The sequence below is a fragment of the Lagenorhynchus albirostris genome, chromosome 1 (genome assembly GCF_949774975.1).
Source record: "Lagenorhynchus albirostris chromosome 1, mLagAlb1.1, whole genome shotgun sequence".
Lineage (NCBI taxonomy): Eukaryota > Metazoa > Chordata > Mammalia > Artiodactyla > Delphinidae > Lagenorhynchus > Lagenorhynchus albirostris.
Window position 1 is genome coordinate 184,399,297 of NC_083095.1, and position 19,046 is coordinate 184,418,342.

At 50.1% G+C, this 19,046-nt stretch overlaps 1 protein-coding gene across 8 annotated transcripts in view; it reads right to left on the bottom strand.

Annotated features, from left to right (window-relative positions):
• FRMD4A (FERM domain containing 4A) overlaps nucleotides 1-19,046 on the bottom strand; it is a 378,187-nt gene that overhangs the window by 95,000 nt on the left and 264,141 nt on the right. For all 8 annotated transcript variants that reach the window (XM_060162157.1, XM_060162173.1, XM_060162166.1 and 5 more), the window contains exons 9-11: nucleotides 15,913-15,978; nucleotides 15,621-15,678; nucleotides 10,889-10,975 (exon numbers count right to left, since the gene is read on the bottom strand). In XM_060162157.1, the coding sequence (XP_060018140.1) occupies nucleotides 10,889-10,975; nucleotides 15,621-15,678; nucleotides 15,913-15,978 (211 nt within the window). The remainder of the gene's footprint in view (nucleotides 1-10,888; nucleotides 10,976-15,620; nucleotides 15,679-15,912; nucleotides 15,979-19,046) is intronic.

Sequence of the window (19,046 nt, forward strand, 5' to 3'; positions counted from 1 at the left end):
TAACCAGTGCCCTCTTCCATTCTCAAGTGTCCTGGTTTGGATATTAAAACCCTATGGCCACAAAAATAAATATAGTCTATGATTCCAGTTATATGAGATCCCTAGAGGAATCAAATCCATAGAGAGGGAAGTAGAATGCTGGTTGCCAGGCGCTAAGGCTGGGGAATCATTGTTTCACAGAGACAGCTTCAGTTTTGCACAAAGAAAACGTTCTGGAGATGGGCTGCACAACAGTGGGAATGTACCTAAGACTTAACCACTTACCAGTGGTTCCAATGGTAAATTTTATGTTATGCATACTTTCACAATTAGACTTTTTTTTTTTTACATTTAAAAAGCATTACTGTTTACGTGACTCTGAAACCTCTCACCCTCCATTGGGGTATGAAGTGTTTAGGAAGGTGGAAACTGAGGGAGAATTTGAGAGGGAGAGAGGTGTGCTGTCAGCTTCCCTGACCCAGAGTGGGGGACTTGGAGGATGCCTTCTGCTAATCTAGTGAGAAAAGGTTCGCTAGGGTCGCCTGGAGAGCTTGACAGGTGTCTCCTGAAGTTAAGGGCCACCTAAGACTGCCCCTGGCTCCTGTTGACATCTAAGTCACAAGAAGTGGGCTGCCAGCTGCCCGCAGAGGAGCTGACGGGGAGAGAGAGGCAGTCCAGCTGGGAGAGGGGGCAGGATTTACCTTTAGACCAAGTTTGGAATTTTGGTTGTTATCAAGGACCGGACATGCATTTCTTAATAAAATTAACTTTGCTGCTTAAAGTGACTGCATGACTCCGTATTACCTGGGAGTGATCAGAGAAGTCATGGGCTGTCTGCGTTTCCATCTAGGGAAGAACGCTTTTAAAAGAACAGTGGGAGATGGAAGAAATGGGCCTTTTTGAGTCCCAGGTGATCGATGTTCTTGTTAACCTGGCCAAGTCTGTGGTTTTTAAGCCAGAGAAAACCCATCAACACTTAAGCTACTACTGGCCCAGGCTCACTGTAGTGGGCGAGGATACTGGAGGCGCCTCTACTCAGGACTGGGATCCAGCAACAGCGCTGGGTTTTGATTTGAATCTTCAGATTGCACCCAGGGTCGATGGGGCGCCCCAAGGAGCGGGAGTCTGTTTCTGCGAGTTATTTAGAAGCTCGTCAGTCTCAAGGGGGGTGCTGGCCTGGCTGACTGGGTGTTTATTTGCATGTGATAAATACAGACTGTTGAGTTTGACCCCTACTCTCCCCCAGTCAACGTGGCTGTTCATATGGCCATCCTAGGGCTGTCCACACGAGGACGAGCCCCGGGACACCTCACACCCCACACAAGCGACAGAGGCCTCAGCTGGGGGGGCGGGGCTGGAAACTATTTTTGTTTTTGTTTTTTTTTTTTTGCGGTACGCGGGCCTCTCACTGCTGTGGCCTCTCCCATTGCGGAGCACAGGCTCCGGACACGCAGGCTCAGCGGCCATGGCTCATGGGCCCAGCCGCTCCACGGCATGTGGGATCCTCCCGGACCAGGGCACGAACCCGCGTCCTCTGCATCGGCAGGCGGACTCTCAACCACTGCGCCACCACGGAAGCCCCTGGAAACTATTTTTGGTTGTCTGCTCAGATCTAGCTGCCACTTCGGCTGACGCGAACAACAGTCAAAGACAGACAGGGATTTACCCACTTAGAAACTGGCATTTTCTCCCTCTACCATTTTCTTCTGGGAAAGTGTTGCTTTTCACTCTTCCTTTTAGGAAGGACTCCCTCCTGGCTTTACAATGAGCTTGCCCCTTGCTTTATTCCCCTCCCCTGTTTCTCCTTTCCTGCTTCTCTCAACCTCAAGATTCCCCAGCACCTGTATCATTGCCTTGTTGATGAGGAAACAGACCTAGCGATGCGACTCAGCTTGCAGACCTGGAGCTAAAACTGAGGGGTCTTGACCACCAGGCCAGATATCTTCCCACCAGATAGAACAGTAGGAGGTGGGCGCGGGAAAAGAGCATCCAAAGGGTGATGCCAGTCTGGCGATTAACCCTTGCAAGCAGAGAACATTTGGGTGAATTCTTCAGAGTATAGTGTACCCCCTCTAAGAGCTACCTCCAAACATGTCAGCCCAGGAGAGAGCTGGACCTGCCTCTTAAAGGGAGAATTGCATTTCTCTCCTCTCGTACCTCCCCAGAGAAATGACTCTCACGTTATAGCTTCTAAGGATTATCCACCTGGATGGAGACATGCTTCTATTTTCTGCTCACAGGCATCATTTTCGAAAGGGCCAGTCGGACACCAGCACGAGTATTATGGAGACAGTTTCAACAAGGATACAAGCAGGTGTCCTTGGAGGGCTGGCTTACTCAGAACCCGGCTTGGAAACGGCCTCCAGAAGAACCTGTGGGAACCAAGGGACCCTGGGTTCCCAGATCCAGTGACCAAGGAAAAAAAATCAATCCTCTTAACAAAGGGATGCTGTTTGCTCTTTGTGGTGGTCCTGCCTCTTGTGTTCAGCATAAAAGAGACTGCAGCCATATTTGCTATGTCAAGGGCAACAGCGCTTTTATCTTGGGGAACAGGCAACTCTTTGAGATGTAAACATGTTCAAGATGAAGATAATTAGACTATTTCTCGTGTTTTAGAGTCTCCATTTCACAGACATAAAAACAGAGGCCCAGAGAGGCTAAATAAGTTGTTTATCACAACTCTGCACACCCTGGGAGTGAGTGAGTAGCCCTCAAATTCCTCCTTGGTTGAGATTTTGAGATTTATTTTGGGCCTTTAAGTGGATATGGAGGCCACTGGCTGGTAAAACATCTTTTTTTAAAGGCTTAACTGTTACAAGAAGGAATTTGATTTTAACTCAGACTACACTATCTTAACAACAAAACAACAAAGTAGGATCACAAAGAAAGTTCCCGTTACCTGTGTGTGGAGCAGTGATCCTCAAACTCTGTAGCCTGTCTTCAAATCACCTCAAGGGCTTGTGAAAACACACATTGCCGAGTCCCGGCCTCTGAATTTCTGAGTCTGGACGTCTCAGGTGTGGACCTGGAGTTTGCAGATCTAACATGCTCCCAGACCACGTAGCGGCTGCTGGTCCGAGGGCCACACTGGGGGGAACCACTGCAGGAAAAGCTACTGCATCGACCAGCCTCTCCTTCAGGACTGAAGGATTTATCCTCTCTCAGGGAATTGCCCTCAGCTGTGGAGAGCTGTCTTGCCCAAGGTCACAGCCCCACGCCTGTGACTCACCTGTATCTAATAATTGGTTGACGCTGGGCTAAGGCGATGGGTCTGATGATTGACCGCCCATTGTTACAGCTTCACAGCTTTCTCTAAGGTTGTATCACAGCTCAGCTTCTCCCTCTGCCGGGTCCTGTCTCCTTCCCTTTGCTCACTGCTGTTAATTCCAGACCACTTCCCAATACACTTCCTTGCGAGAATCCCTAACTGCTTCCCAGGGGATGCAACACTCGGAGTCCCTTAAAGTCACCTCCTTGGCAAGACCACCCCTGACCATCCCCCTCTTCCTTACTGATTGGTTATCTTCGTACAATTCAATACTCTGACACTCTACATTATAGATTTACCTAATGCTATCGTTTGACCGTCTTTTCCACTAGACTCTAAGGTCTTTGAGGGCAGGGACCCGTCTCTTTTGTTCACTGCAGGGCCACAAGCAGGGCCTGGCTTAAGATAGGCACTTGGTAATTCTCCTACGGGGTCCGTTTTATTGGAGAGGATTTCACATTCAACACCTTCTACTGGAGTTCTAAAGCTCTAGCTCAGCGCTTTCAGGGGGCTGCAATTCTTGGATGGGAGGAGACACTGGGATTCCTGTTCCAAAGAGAGAGAACTCAGCCATGCCTAATACATGTGCTTTGAGAAGAGGATGTCTATTGTCTACTGATGCTTTGAGAAGAGCGTCTCAGTCTTCCTAGAATACAGCTGCTTTTTTCTTTCTTGGGGAGTTATTTTAAGATGGCAGACGCTGGCGACTCTCTCTGCCCCCCTCCCCTGCCCTGCACCCTAGCATCCCTCCGGCAGGCCTGCCCCTCAGCTTTGAGGCTGGTTCCCCTTGGTGACCCATGGCCAGGGCCTGTCACCCACAGGCATGGAACCCTTCCCGGTCCGCTCAGCGCTGAGTGAGGTCTGAAGGAGGCAACAGAGAAGCCCTTTGATCTGACGATAAAAAAGCAAAGGCTGCAAAATGCTAATAGTCCATGGAGCCCTTCCTCCCCGGAGAGCCCAGGGTGCGGTTTCCCAGGGGAATACAGATAACGGAATGAGGGAGGCACCCGCCCAGGGCCTGCCGAGGCAGAGGGCCCAGCAGCCCGAGGATGAGTCAAGTGCATCCAAACAGAAGCTGAAAAATAAGTTGGCAAAGCACTTAATGGCGTGCTTATCACGCTGAATAATTCAGCAGGCTTACTGCGCTGGGAGTCGGTTCACAGTTAATGGAGTATTTCCTGTAAATATTATTTTCTCTTCCTGTTTCATCATCTCATCCAGTTCAAAAATCTTTACTAATCTGGGGAGGTGACAGGAATGCATCAATTCTCTGAGCTAATGCCCCCAATTCTGAAATACTCTTAGGAACCATAGGAAGCTACATTGGCTGCTCTGGGGAAAGGGGCGACCATCTACTCTGGTTCCTTCTCCTAATGTCTCAGAGGGGAGCCCTCTGTGCTCGTAATTGCGCACCTAAGTGAACATAAAAGCGCTCCTAATTGCACATCAAATAAATAAGTAAATGCTGTCTGCTGAATACGTAACAAAGACCAGCACTGCCATCCTTCCCCCCCATGGAGAGATTTCATTAAATATAGGCTGGCGAATGGGCTGCAGCTGTAAATGATGATTTACAGATATTCAATACGCCTTCTAGGGAGGTTTTCCCGGAGTTACGTGTTTCACACCGTTCGTTCTTGAATGCGTACATTCTCTGACACAGCCTGCAGGACGGATCTTTATCCTAACTCTTCCTGGCACCCCATTCGGAAAGCGTTTTCTGTTGTAAATGATAATGTTTTCTCATGATTTGATGGCTGGTCTGGCCACAGGTCTGGAAAGTGCAAATTCCAGCAGGCGGACAGAGAAAGCCGCTCAGCTTGGCACTGCTGGGGGTTGAGTCTTGAGTGTGGGAGAGGCTAATCGCCCAAAGCCTTTGCTCCTGGTGCCACAAAGAAGAGGCAGATTGTCCCAGAGATCAGAGCTTTCGGACGTTTCCAGGCTCTGATCTAAGGGATGCAAGGTCCTCCTCTAAAAGAGGGAGCCCTTTGTGATCGATTACGTCCAGCTCTATCTATCTCTGCCCCACCTGATCCCGGTTCTGCAGGAGTTAATAAGCAACGCCTTTTCAGTACATATCGTTTGATTTTCACTCAAATGTTCTCGGGGAAGAAGAAACACTCTTGCTTGTACTAACACAACTATCTGAGACCGATGGTGCAGCTGATCTGTGGCGTCCCCACGGACGGTCACTTTATGTAGCTGGCATTTGCTCTGCTTTGATGCGTGGGTGTCTTTCCTTGGCCATAAATGCAACCTAAGACGAAGCTTGGGATTTACTTCAAGTTCCCAGATGCTGGTCTGACAACGTTTCATGATTCCCTGAAGCCAACAGGACAGTACCTGGTGGAATAAAGGACCTCTCACCTGCGAAGAGCTCCGTTCCTACACACGCAAACACACGCTAAAAGGGAATGTGATACCCAGGTGAAAACAGGGTAAGATCATCTATGTAGCTGCAAGGTTTCTCTTTCTTCTTTTCACCACTGTGACCCTCTTTGCACGTTTCTCACCATTGTTAAACCCAGACAGTTAGACATGTAAATACTGCCATTCCTGTACTCTTGATACCTCACTCACAAACGGTGCCTAAAATTATCACCCCAGAGTCATGGGGAAGAAGAGAGGCATGTTTTGCAGTGTGATCAGTATTTTAGTAGGAACAAGAGAGCAGAAGTGGGGAGGCAGGCAGAGTGAGAGGGAAACCATCACTGGGTGAAGGAGGGAAATAGGAGGATTTAGTGAGAGTGGATAGGGGGATAGTTAATAACTTATAAAAATTCTGCAGTCTGTCCTTGGACACTGTGTGGGATTCTGTCTGATCTTTTAAAAGAGCTCATCTACACAAGCAAGGGCCACTATCCTGGTGTATGTGCACGTACTGTATATTTTAACTGTTTTTAGCCCTATGTGTGGGTTTTTTTGGGATTTGGGGGGCTATTCTTGCACACATCATTCCGAAATACTTCTGAAATAGGCCTTGAGCTTCTGAACATACACAAAAGCCAAAACACCCTCTTTGGGTGTCCACACGTGTCTCGCTGTTCCTGACACACGTGCCCTGAGAGCAAAGAAGCTGTTTTTTTTGTTTTTTTCTCTAACATCAGCAGCTTGCATTTTGGGCTGTGCTTCTGCAAGGCCAGGCATCGGTTTAGAAGATCCAGGTAGCAGATAGGGGTGCGTGATTGGGAGGGGCCTAGAATGTTCTCCCTACTCCATGGGTGAGGGACCCTGTGCTTTACTCCATCTCCCCCAAAGCCCCCAGAGCTTCAGAGTGAGGATTAAGCAATTTAGGGTAGACTCTGCCACCAGAGTGGCCAACTGCACCCCAACCGGGGAACTTGGAACAGCGACGGCGCCGCCCATTTCTGGACAGTCGTCAGCGACCCACCCCTCCTTTCCTGGTGGTCCATGTGGAAGCACTTGGGTGCATTCTCATAGGAGGCTGCTGAGTGCCGCTTGCTGTGTGCATTAGTTGCTGATGCTCTTGTAGCTGTGGAGGCCAGACAATACCTCCAGGCCCCCCGATGGCAAGGGAGCAGCTCACCCTGCCCCTGCCTCTACTTGAATGTTGGCTCTCAGCATGGTGGTACCATGTGACATAGCTGCTATAACTGGGTCAGAGTGTCAGGGAGGCCTGTGCCTGGGCTGGAGGTGCAGCTGTTGCTACAAAAGGGCCTTCAGGTGCCCAGAACTGGGCGTCACTCCCAGTTTCCCGAGCATTGCCGGGGTTCCGGGTGCCAAGCTCTGCCTGGCCCCTTTTGCAAGGGTGTGGTGTCGCCTGGAGGGTCACCCATCACTCGGGGCCAGCCCGGACTTGAGCCCTGTGTCCAACTCCTAGAGTGCGGAGGCCCTGCCGGACACACCTGCTGCGCCTGGCTGACCCTCCCCGAGTCCGAGTTCGGAAAGGAGGCCCGCGGCGGTGGTTCTCAACTCTGGCCGCACATCGGAATCAGCTGGGAGGCTTTCTAAACGGTCAGCGGCCGGGTCAGAGATGGAGGAGGGTGGGACCAGGGGAGACTGGGGCATCTCTTCATCCTGACAGTTTCACGTGAGCTTCTGATTTTTAGCTGAAGACAGACTGGGGCACTCGCATGTGGATGTGCACCAGTGGTCACTACCATGTGCCTGTATCTCTTTAGATTCACAGGTCCGGAGCCAGGGAGCGCGCCCCGTGCACTCAGGGACTCACAGGTGCCTCACACGAAACAGGGACGGCCTTTTTATGAAGGTGATGACACTGGCTGTGAGCAGAAAGAACAGACGCCCTGCATCCTTCCCCCTGCAGCTGGGACCCCTTACCTACGGCTCAGATTAAGACTTTAGGGCCCATGGCAGGTCTCAGCAGAGGTGGATACCCCTTGGGCTAATGAAACTTTGGGTCTCTTCCCCTCGTGGGTCCCTCCCCTCCCCTCCCCTCCCCTCCCTCCGTCCTTCCTTCCTTCCTTTATTCTGCGCCAGGTGGCTTGTGGGATCTTAGTACCCCAACCAGGGATTGAACCCCAGCCCTCGGCAGTGAAAGCTGTATGTCCTAACCACTGGACCACCAGGGAATTCCCGTCATAGGCTTTTCAAAGTCCCGTTCTTAATTTTATATGTAGATTGCACATTCATTTCCTAAAGACGGCTCCCCAAGTTACAGAAGGGTCAGGGTGTCCTGGTCCCAGCCCTGCCCTTCTGCCTCACAGGGAATGTCACGATGGGGAACTGAAATCCACTCACAGCTACTGTAATTTTTCCAGTGTGCCGAGTGCCTCTCCCGTTCCTCTCTCTGTTCAGTCTCTGGTTCGAAATTCTTGATACTGTCGAGCTCCAACTGAATACCCACTGCCTATTTGCCACCACTACCTGGACGTCCCATCAGCCCAAAACTCGGCATGTCCTAAACTGAACTTCTCTCCCCTTCTCTTATATCCCAGGCTTTGGTCAATCAGGAAGTTGTTCTAGATTCTCCTGCTGCTCCAACTTCCACCCTGTCGTTTCCCGCCATTGTTCAGTCACATCACCTTCTAGACATCTCACTTCCAAGTCCCCCTCTCTATCCCCGGTACGGACAGCCACCCCCGAGCCACGCCACCAGCTCTGGCCTACACTAATGTAACGATGTCCCAGTTTGCAAGTCTTGCCCTGTATCACTCCACTCATCCTCCACCAGGTACCAGAACGATGTTTCTCTGACTACGAAGGTCTGATGTGGTCGCGCCTCTGTCTCGAAGATGAAATCCTCATAGCAAACCCTGAGGATTCTGTTTGCTGGGGCCCCATCAGCCTGCTCTCTGGCTCCTCTCCCAGGACGTCCAGCCCCAGCGGTGCCGTGTGCTTCTCCATCACGCCACGCTGTTCTCCTTCACGGTGCCTGCGTGCACACCTGTGTGCACCCTCACCCCGTTAGTCCATCTGCAAAACCTCTGTCCACCTTTAACACTCAGCTCCTACTTTGCTGTCTGTGAAGACGGTTCTCCTTAAGCCCAGCTGATGACCCTCTCCTTTAATTCACCACCAACCCTCATACAGGCCTCTCTTATCTGTAAGATGCAATCACCACACCCCTGTCCCTGATACCCCGCGCAGGTCCTGAAGACCTGATGTGTGTCTTAATGATCTCAGCACCTGGTGGTCTGCCTTGCATATAACAGGTATGCAATAAACATTTTTGAATGAATGACTAATGACTCTGATGGCTTGGTTGTCCCCCAATTAGCAATAGACTTGAGAATCCCAACTACTTCCTTAGAGGCCACAGAAGCGTGCGTTATTTTAAAGAGCAACTCAGTTTGAATAGAGGCAATATCGGAATAAGTGTGTTGACCTTTTAACATTTTTAATCCACTGACCTGCATAAATTCAACCAATGAGAGTCAATTCTCTTATTCAAAGGCTGATTATTCACATGTTGCACTTCCTACTTTTCCATATTTTGAAGTCCGTTTTGGAGACTGACAAGAATAGTTACCATTTATTAAGCCCTTGCGCTGTGTCACACCCTGCGTTTTGCATGTATCACATACATCAAGCGCTACCTCATTACCTCTAAAATCTTCATTAGCACCTCAATTAGAGAAACAAAGCGAGCTTAAACATATTAATAAATGAAACTGAACACATACCGATACGTGTAAGCACGTTTTTCAAAAACATTCAGAGGGAGAGAAGAATTCAACTGTGGGATTTTAATGAACTCCACTGTAGACCCCAATCGTCCAAGCTGGCCTTGGTCTCCACCAGTGTGGGCAACCAAGAGCTGGATACATTGTAACCAGGACTGGGTTAAATGATCCAGGAGTATCCTTGGCTCTTGCAGCAGAAAAAAATGGCCAAGCAAGTTGGAGAGGGGACAGTGGATGTAAGAAGAAGGAAGGAGTCAAGAGAGAAGAAAAAGCACAGAAACTTACAAAGGTCATAAGGGAAAGAGGCAGAGAGGAAACAGAAAGAGAGCGTGGAAGAAGTACAGATCCAGTGACTGAGAAAAACAAAGAGGGAGAAAATAAGAACGCAGAGTCCGAATCACGTCCTACAGCAGGAAACTGGAGGGGTTTTGGAAACAGTCACGAAACAATGGTCCCCGAAACAGCCAGATTCCTACTGAACTGTCCCCAAGGAAGAATCCCTCCATCATATGCTCAAGATCTTTTCACAGAACTCAACTGAGTGACTGATCAACTGAGTGAAAATCCTCCTCAACACAGGGCCATTTTTTTTTTTCTATCAATTTACTAAAGAAACTGGCTGAAGGCAGATGTTAACTGGATAGACTACAATAAGCTCGGATATGTAGTGTGGATTTCAATCCCGTTCGTGGATAAAGAAGCTTGGAAGGCATTATGCAATAACATAATGAACCTATATTGCTCTCTCCCTCCGAAAGCAAGTGTGGTTTTGATAAACTTTTAATATGTATTTCAGGGTCTGAACCACATACTGTCTCCCCATTTTTCTCTGCCGGAGGAGTTGAATGACAGCTCTCACCTCAGAGATATTTTTCCATTATAATTTTTCAATTTGTTCTGGTCTAAAAAATGTGTGGAAACGAAAACAGAGAAAATTCAAGCCCTGTGTCCTCTTCAAACATTCTGTTTTGGCTTCACTGTGAGTTTGCAGACTCCTTTCTGCTTCCCTTTCTTTTTTGGCAAATGACCTTATTTCTTCCAGATTTCTGATCACTTCTAATATGCCAGAAAATATCTACTGGATTCGGCCTCTTTTTGGCCTATTCTTTTAGTTCCCCTCGTCCAAAAAACAAGAAACAGAAAAACAAAAACAAACCTTTGGGAAAACTCAGATTAGCCTCGGGATGCAAGAGACATGCTCCCCCATGTTCTCAAGCACACAGCACCCCAGGAAATGAAGGAACAGGACAGTCTCTCAAAGCCCTCTGGTCCATCTGCCCTGGGTGAGCTGATCTAGTCTTCTTACCTTAAATAATTTTAACAGCTTCCATTTCCTTAGTGATGGGGAGGAAAAATACTTCCCCAGGGAACACAGGCTGGATGACTGCGGAGGAGTTTGCATACACCCAAAATGAGCAGGAGACCGGGGGGCCCAGAGGCCCTGAGGCTGCACGGGGTAACATTTTTCGTCACTTCTCTGCCTGTGTCTCCCTCCACCTGAGTGCCATCCTCCCACAAAGGAGAGCACGCTTACCTTCCTGGGCTTGACTTTATCGTGGTAGTCATACTGGAAGATGCCTTTGTAGCTCAGTCCCAGCCACCACGGTATCCCCTGCTTGTCCTAGAACATCAAAAGGAGTACGGGTAAACATGGGACCAGACAAGAGAGAAAGGAACCAAGAGATCTCCTGGTTCACCTGAAGACAAAGGGAAATGCAAATTCCTTGAAGTGGACGGAGCCCACCTCGCTGTGCCTTACCTTAACGGGTGTGCCCTGTCATCAAAGCATGCTCAGTAAAGTGACTTAGTAAGTGCCCTGGGTTGGGGACCCAGCTCTGCTCCTAACCAGCTGGGGTCCTTTCCCCATTTCTGAGTAAGAAGCGGACGCCTTGTTCTTTGTTCTCCTTCTAAGACTTTAGGTTTTCAGAGCTGGGCCCCTCACCTACCAACAGGGAAAATCGGAGAGATGCTGAACATTCTGACAGAACGACCTTCTGGGCCGAGAAACTGTCATCGACTGTCAGAGCTGGAAGGAACCATAGAGACTATGGAAGCTGACTCCTCTGAAAATTCTGTCTTAAAACATTTTATTTTTTTTAGAGCACTTTTAGGTTCACAGCAAAATTGAGAGGAAGGTACAGGAGTTTCCCATGTACTCCCATCCCTACACATGTGTAGCCTCTCCCGTGAAGAACATCCTGCACCAGAGTGGTACCTGTGTTGCCAATGAGGAACCTACGCTCACCCGTCCTAACCACCCAAAGTCCATAGTTTACCTTAGGGTCCACTCTTGCTGGTGTACATTCTATGCGTTTGGACAAACGTATAAGGGCACGTATCCATCACACACGTAGTGTCACACAGTGTATTTTCATGGCTCTAAAAACCCTCTGTGCTCTGCCTATACATCCCAGCTTCTGGCAACCACTTTCGCCTTTTCCAGGATGTCATATAGTTGGAATATCCAATACGCAGCCTTTCCAGATTGGCTTCTTTCACTTAGTAATACGCATTCAAGACTCCTCTAATTTTATTTTATTTTTAAATTTTGTAGCTCATCATGCGTATTTATTTTATTCCTACCAGAACAGTGGAAATGCTCTCAAAACTAGCTCGTTTTCTATATCACTGTTTTCCCCTATCTGAATAAATTTATTTATTTTAAAAGTTTTATTGGAGTACAGTTGATTGACAATGTTGTGTTAGTTTTCGGGGTACAACAAAGTGAATCAGTTATACATATACATATATCCACTTTTTTTTTTTTGTAGCTTCTTTTCCCATACAGGCCATTACAGAGGATTGAGCAGAGTTCCCTGTGCTATACAGCAGGTTCTTATCGAGGACTCCTCTAATTTAATAGACAAAGGAATCATGCAAAGGTTGCGTCCTACTCTACTCAAGACCCTCCCCTTCCCCCCAGCAGGCCAATGGCAGTGCAGGGTAGGCAGGTGCTCATAAGGTGTGCATCCTATTCACCTCATGAAGACAGTGGCTATCTGGCAGGATTGGGGTAGCAAAATCGAAGCTTAGACACTCTGGGAACTGAATTAAAAACACCAACACCATCTTTATTCCCCTAACAGAGACCTCTGGCTCCCCAGATTGTAAGTTGTAAATCTACATTCAAGACTGTTAATTAGAAGCTCCCAAATGCTAGGCATTGACAGTGGGCATATCAAACAGCCTTTCCCTGGATTTGTCCTAATTGCCACATGCGTGAATGATCTAACACACCCCATGGTGGATGTCTTGAAAACTCACAGTTGGCTTCAGCATTTTCAAATATATGTGGGGCAAGAGTCAGTTCAAGGTAAGCACAAAGGTAAAGGGCAGAAGAAATACATTTTGAATTTTTAGGAAAGTTTCTGAATTTCTTTAAAGGTATAAAACCCCTGTCTCTGGAAAGCGCCCGGGTGACTGCAATGGTTTCAGAGAACAGGACAAGAGGAGAGATGAAGGCGACTGCAATTGCAGTTTGTCGAGGTAAGAGCTCTCATCACACCATGAGATGCGGCATTGTGAAATTTACAAGGCCACCAAACAGTGAGTCTCGATATAGTTAATTAGGCTCTTTCTCCAAATAGATAGGAGAGCAATCACTCACGTCTGGAGAATCCAAAAGCCAAACACACAGGCACACTTGGCACTTGGAAAATCACAAGGTCTGCTTCTGGCCTCTAACAAGCTGCAATGGAGCCTATTTCTAAGGTTTGATTGGAAGGCAGAAAGCATGCATATCAGAGGTTGCCTTTCTGTCAAGTTCTAGGGCTGAGGAGGAAATGCAACGCAGGTTTAAGCAAGTAAAAGACCAGATGAGGTTTTATCTCAAAGCCTTCCCATCTGGCTGTCTCAAGCCATCTCAACAGTCTTCCAGCATCTAGAAAACTTCCGTGGGGTAGCTGGAGAAGCCAATTTCATAATCTCTGTTTTGTTTTTTTTTTTTGCGGTACGCGGGCCTCTCACTGCTGTGGCCTCTCCCATTGCGGAGCACAGGCTCCGGACGCGCAGGCTCAGCGGCCATGGCTCATGGGCGCAGCCGCTCCGCGGCATGTGGGATCTTCCCGGACAGGGGCACAAATCCGTGTTCCCTGCATCAGCAGGCGGACTCTCAACCACTGCGCCACCAGGGAAGCCCTCATAATCTCTACTTTAATTACGAGCGACGGAGGTGAGGGCAAGCTAAGAACAAACAGCCAATCAGAGAATGGAATGGAGTCGGGGATTCTCGCGTTCCTGGCTCCCATTCCCGAATGCAGACCCCTTTGCTAAACGTCACCGTCGAATATCTCCACAACTCAGGGAAAGACTCGCAGTTTGATTTCTGTGACACGCCTCTTGTAATAATGTCAGGACTACTGCTGGACGCTTCTGTTTCCTTTTTGGTAGCAAGATGGCAAAATGGACACGGGCTCCAAACTCGCACTAGCAGTGTAAGAGTTGAACCCTGGCAGCCAGAAAGGGGGATTTTGAGCCTCTTTTCATGATCAATTCCATTTCCTTTTGGGGCGCTGACTGCCCACTGGCTTCAGTGGCCACATCCCAGGGCACAGCCAGCTGTACAGGGCGGGGGGGTAAGTCTTTTTAGAGGATCCATCCTTCTCATGTGGGACAGAAGATAGCCCAGGAGGCCAGGTCACACTTCTCATGACAGACTATAGCTTAGGCTTAAGCAGGGCAGGGATGGCTGTAATGCTTCTATGAGGTCTGTGCATCATGCTGAAGAGGGATGAATAGCTTCCATTGGTGGGAAGCGTGTTGGAAGGACATCAGGAAGAACTGGACCACTGCAGGCTCTGAGAGATCTTGGGCTGAGCTGCTGGGTGGGACTGGAGTACATGCCTCAAAACGGAGCTCCACAAATATCATTCTGCCACTTGTTCCCGTCACGGAAATGTGTACATCCAACTACTCAATTCAATTCTCAATAATGGTACTTGGTAAATATTTACTGGGTATCTACTAAGTGCCAGGCACTCCACTGGGTTCTGGGGAAATATAACAGAGTGCAACAGTCTTTGCCATCAAAAGGCTGCAGTTTAGAGGAAGATACGGGCCATTACGTTAAAATGCGTACCAAGGACGCGCAAAGTGCCGTGCAAACTGCCGTGGGCGACACAACAATGAATGAAACACGGTGTTATGTTCTGGTCTAAAGGAATTAAAGATATAGTCGGGGGCTTCCCTGGTGGCACAGCGGTTAATAATCCGTCTGCCAACGCGGGGGACACGGGTTCGAGCCCTGGTCCGAGAAGATCCCACATGCCGCAGAGCAACTAAGCCCGTGCGCCACAACTACTGAGCCCGTGTGCCACAACTACTGAAGCCTGCGCGCCTAGAGCCCGTGCTCTGCAACAAGAGAAGCCACTGCAATGAGAAGCCCGGGCACCGCAACGAAGAGTAGCCCCCGCTCGCCGCAACTAGAGAAAGCCCGCGTGCAGCAACGAAGACCCAACGCAAACAAAACTAAATAAATTAAAAAAAAAATAAATAAAACTCCACCTGAAAATATTTAAAAAATATATATATATAGTTGGGTGGAAACACGGGGTAGGAAACTGGTGGAAGAGCATGGAATCTCGGGTTGGTTGGTGGGACTGTCTTGAGTTCAGAAGTGTTTTCTGCTCTTTTTGTCTGGACTTTGGGCAATGACTTTGATAAACTTCACATTGGGGTAAACGAAGGAAAGGAAGTTATCCTTTCTCAGGATAGAAAAGGGTGCGTGAGGACATCATTACCTATTATTTCGAAGAGGAGATCCCAGTCTGGGACATTATGGATAAAACGCAAGAGAATTTAGAAGGGGGCCTGTGTTACGTTGGACTTACTCCTTCTTTAAGAAGACAGAGCCTGTTGATTTGTCAGCCCCTATAGTCCCACTTCTCCTATTAAGTTGCCTACGTGGCATTTGACCACCAAGAAAAACACTGTTGATTCTGCTTAAAGTTTTTGTTCTTTGTGCTTAGATGGAATTTTCCTGAGAGGCTCTGCAGTCCCGATCTCCAGGATTCTTCTGAGAATGAAGAAGTAGGCATTTACCACATCCACTCCACAAAAAGGCAAGTGAGTTTTGCAGAGAACCCAAATCAAGTCTCACTACACTGGGGCGGGGGAGTTCCATTGTCCCAACGCCCCCTAGCATGCGATCTTCCTGTCCAAGTCCTCCCCACTCCCCCAAAAATCTTCAGTAAGATTAAAAAGAAAAAAAAAATGAGAACTTTTTTTTTAGGGCATGGTGGCAACTTTCACCAAATGAGTTCACTTACCTTCACTGCGTAATAGTGAACCCCGTAGGTTGGGAGAGACTCCACGATGCTCATGTAGCTGGGAAGACAACACAACACACACACCTGGTTATTCGGCAGAAGTGGAATCGTACACATATTGGTGTGTGTGTGCACGTGATAAAGTTCTCAGAGTAATCATTTACGTGAAAGATACATGGAAGCACCTGCCCCCGGAGCTGCGTCTCTCCCAGCAGAACTGAACAGCCCTGACATACACTATGTGAACACACACATACGGCCTCAGCAGCACTGTGGGTTGGGGGGCACTTACTTGACGATGGCTTGGCCTCTGGTCTGGCCGTTCAGTTTCTTGTAGTGCTCGATGACCCGGTCCTCGCTAGAACGAGAGGAAAGGAGTCTCTGTCTCAGTCCCCAGGGCGACGGCCCCGCTCCCCGCTCACGGAGAGATCTGTGAGCTCCAGCATCCTCATGAGAAGCTGCAAGGAGCCAAGAGCTCCTGGAAAAATGATCTGTCCTGAAAGCAGCATGTCCGAACGCAGCCCAAGTGAGATGCCTAGGGCTAAGGATGTACCCAAAGCTTCTGCTTCCTCCTCAGAGGACTCGCGTTCTCTCTGTCTTGGGCTTATCATCAGTAAAAGGAAAGCCCGGGCTTTGGGGGTTGGCTCCTCGTAAGAAATGAGACTGTGGGAGCAGAGGATGAAGTGGGGAGCGCGTGGGCCAGCAGGCAGGGACACGGGACAGGAGACAGGAAGAGGGCTACTGGCCGGAGGTGCGCGTGGACGCTCCGGCCGACCTCCCTCGGGTCCCTCTCCCCTTCCTCTGCTCTTGCATCCCGTCGGCACAGGGCCTCTGGGGTGGGGCGGGCAGGCGTGGACTCTGACAGGATGCCCACGGCCTCCCCACCCCGAGTTAGCAGGCAGGCTTGAGGGTGTCCAAGGAGGAGGGGAAAGTTCTGGAATCTGGGGCCGGTTAACACAGACCGTGAAGCAACAAAAGGCCCAGAGGCGCGCTGGCGAGATAAGAAGGAGGCAGAAATCAGAGGGGCACCCCGGTACCTTCTGAAACCTCAGTTCTAACACAGCGAGAGGCCAGCTCGCTCCTTGAGGGGCAATGCAGGCCACACCCTCCTGCGACGGGGCGGACGGCGGCAGGGGCCCCTCTGGGAAGCGACCCCGAGCCCCGCGGCCTTTGGAAGCTCAGGAGCAACCTTGGGAATCACATCCCACCTGCTGAGGGATCAAGGCCAAAGGCCTGGCCTCTGGGACCGGGCCGCACGGCCTTCCACCTCACGCCTCGGCCTCACGTTCCTCCCCGCTGGCCCGTGGACTCCCTGACAAGGAGGCGACCTCAGGGACGAACACTCGAGACCTCCTTGGTTGACCTTTACGAGCTATTATTCATTTAGTCCCCCGGAACTGATCGAAAGCCTTCTTTCACCCCCCTCTTTCTTTGTCAGCGAGGCCACTTCTGGGGGGGGTCACACATTCTATGTGTTCATCATCTAGTACTTGGGGGTCATTTAGTTACCTTCTAGTTACTCTCCCAAGCTTCCACGAATCTCCCTTCACTTGAGTATTCTGAAATCTGACGCACGTAAGGCCGGCCCCTCACAGGAAAGTGTCTTCTCTAATGCCCCGGATGGGGGACGGCTGCCTAGGAGGGGCCTTGGTCTAGTTGAGGGTCGTGTCTATGGGGTCCGGGCACCTCTGTTCAGACAGGGGCAGCCGCAGCCGTGTTTCTCCTTGGCTCCCACACACCACGGAAGTTCTATGCGGAGGGGGACAAAGCCCTCTCCTGACAGAGGATTCTCCAGAAGCGTCCCCTCTGGGGTCGACACCAGCCTCCCAGAGCATCAGAGTCGTGTCAGGCCGTTCTGGGGTTACCCTTCCAGCTTCCTCCCCAGACAGCCACTGAATCAACAGCTGGGTTGCCACACGGCGTGGCATCTGGGGAGGTGGACTTCTAGGTCCGGGGTCCAGCCATGCAGCATAGCCACAGGCCTGCTTCCTTGGTACAGAGCTGCAAAGAGGGTCCCTGGCTCCCTGGGCTGAGGAGGGAAGACGGAACTTAACACAGGGCCGTGGCTGTGAACGTGCGCAGGGCGCGGGGACGAACACCAGCCGTGTCAGCGACACCTGCTGGCCGCTGCTCAGCTGTGCACAAACGGACTGGTCCGAGCCTGGGGGTCTCACCGTGCCTGACAGCTGTGGGGATCGGTCACCCTGCCTCGCCTGGTTTCTCCTGCTGTCTGAGACCCACCGCGAGGCCACAGTATCCTCCTTCTTCCTCGGCTTTTCCCACCTCTTCTGCCCCAGTGGAAACTCCATAGGCTGGCGTGTGACGAGAGCCGCCTGAGACCCACCCCAGCCCTAGCCCTGTTCCCGCCCCTCTCCAGGCTTTGACAGATGACTCACACGCACCAACTACCCCAGATGCTTGGGGCGGACTAGACGGGATTATCCTCAGAGACCCATGAGGCAGAGGAAACGGGATCCCAAAACACATTTGGAGGACATGGCGTTCCATGAAGGAAAAAGGCAAACGACCGAGGCTGACCGCGCCCCAGGCATGGCATGGCGGGTCCATCTCTGCAGACAAGGAGCCCTGAAACAAGGCGATGGCCACAGGGCTCCCTGTCTCGGAGGAGCCGTCGGCCCGTGAGGGGAAGATGTCCCTTCACACCTTGTATGGGCGGTACGAGTGGTCCCGCGTTTGCCGTAGAGGCGCTCAAGAGAATCCAGGTCGGGGCCCTGATGCTGCCTTGGTCTGTGGCCCTGGGCACTTTGTGCCTCGGATGCCTCCCCGATAGAGAAATCACGTGGGGTGAGAAGTCCAAGCTTGTTGAACGCTTGGGGGAAATGAGCAGAAAGGATTATTATGTGATGACTCAGCATTATTATGCACCGTTCCCCTACTTCCTAATTGCACTCTGTGCCTTTTTATTTCCTCTCTTAATTACAGTCTGAATTTGGTTGATATGGTTAGTCCCATTTTAGAGATGGGAAATCGAGGCAGCAGAGAAGTCACATGAGCATCCTGGCCTATCATGACCCCACAGTTCAGAGGCTTGGCTAGGATTCTAAAACCCACCGCTTTTGCTCACTAGGCTGTAATGCCTTCCCTGACTAGTGGTGGATGGGCTCCCAGTGGCTTCTTTTGGCCTGAAGGTTGTCCACTGCATCTGTGAATGTGTGTGTGTGTGTGTGTATATACTTTTTTTTTTAAGCAATGCATCATCAGAATGGTTCATGCTACTGGCTTGTTTGTGCATAAGCTGAGCTGTAGAGCAGCTGAGGGTACCAGCTTCAAAACCATCCCTCCCTCGGTCCTGCCATCTTCCCAGTGCATTTAGACAGTGACATGGGCACCTCTGGGTCTAAATGAGGCCCGGGGAAAGCGCTGGCCTGGTCACAGAGATAGAGGGCTGTTCTGACAGGACAGCTA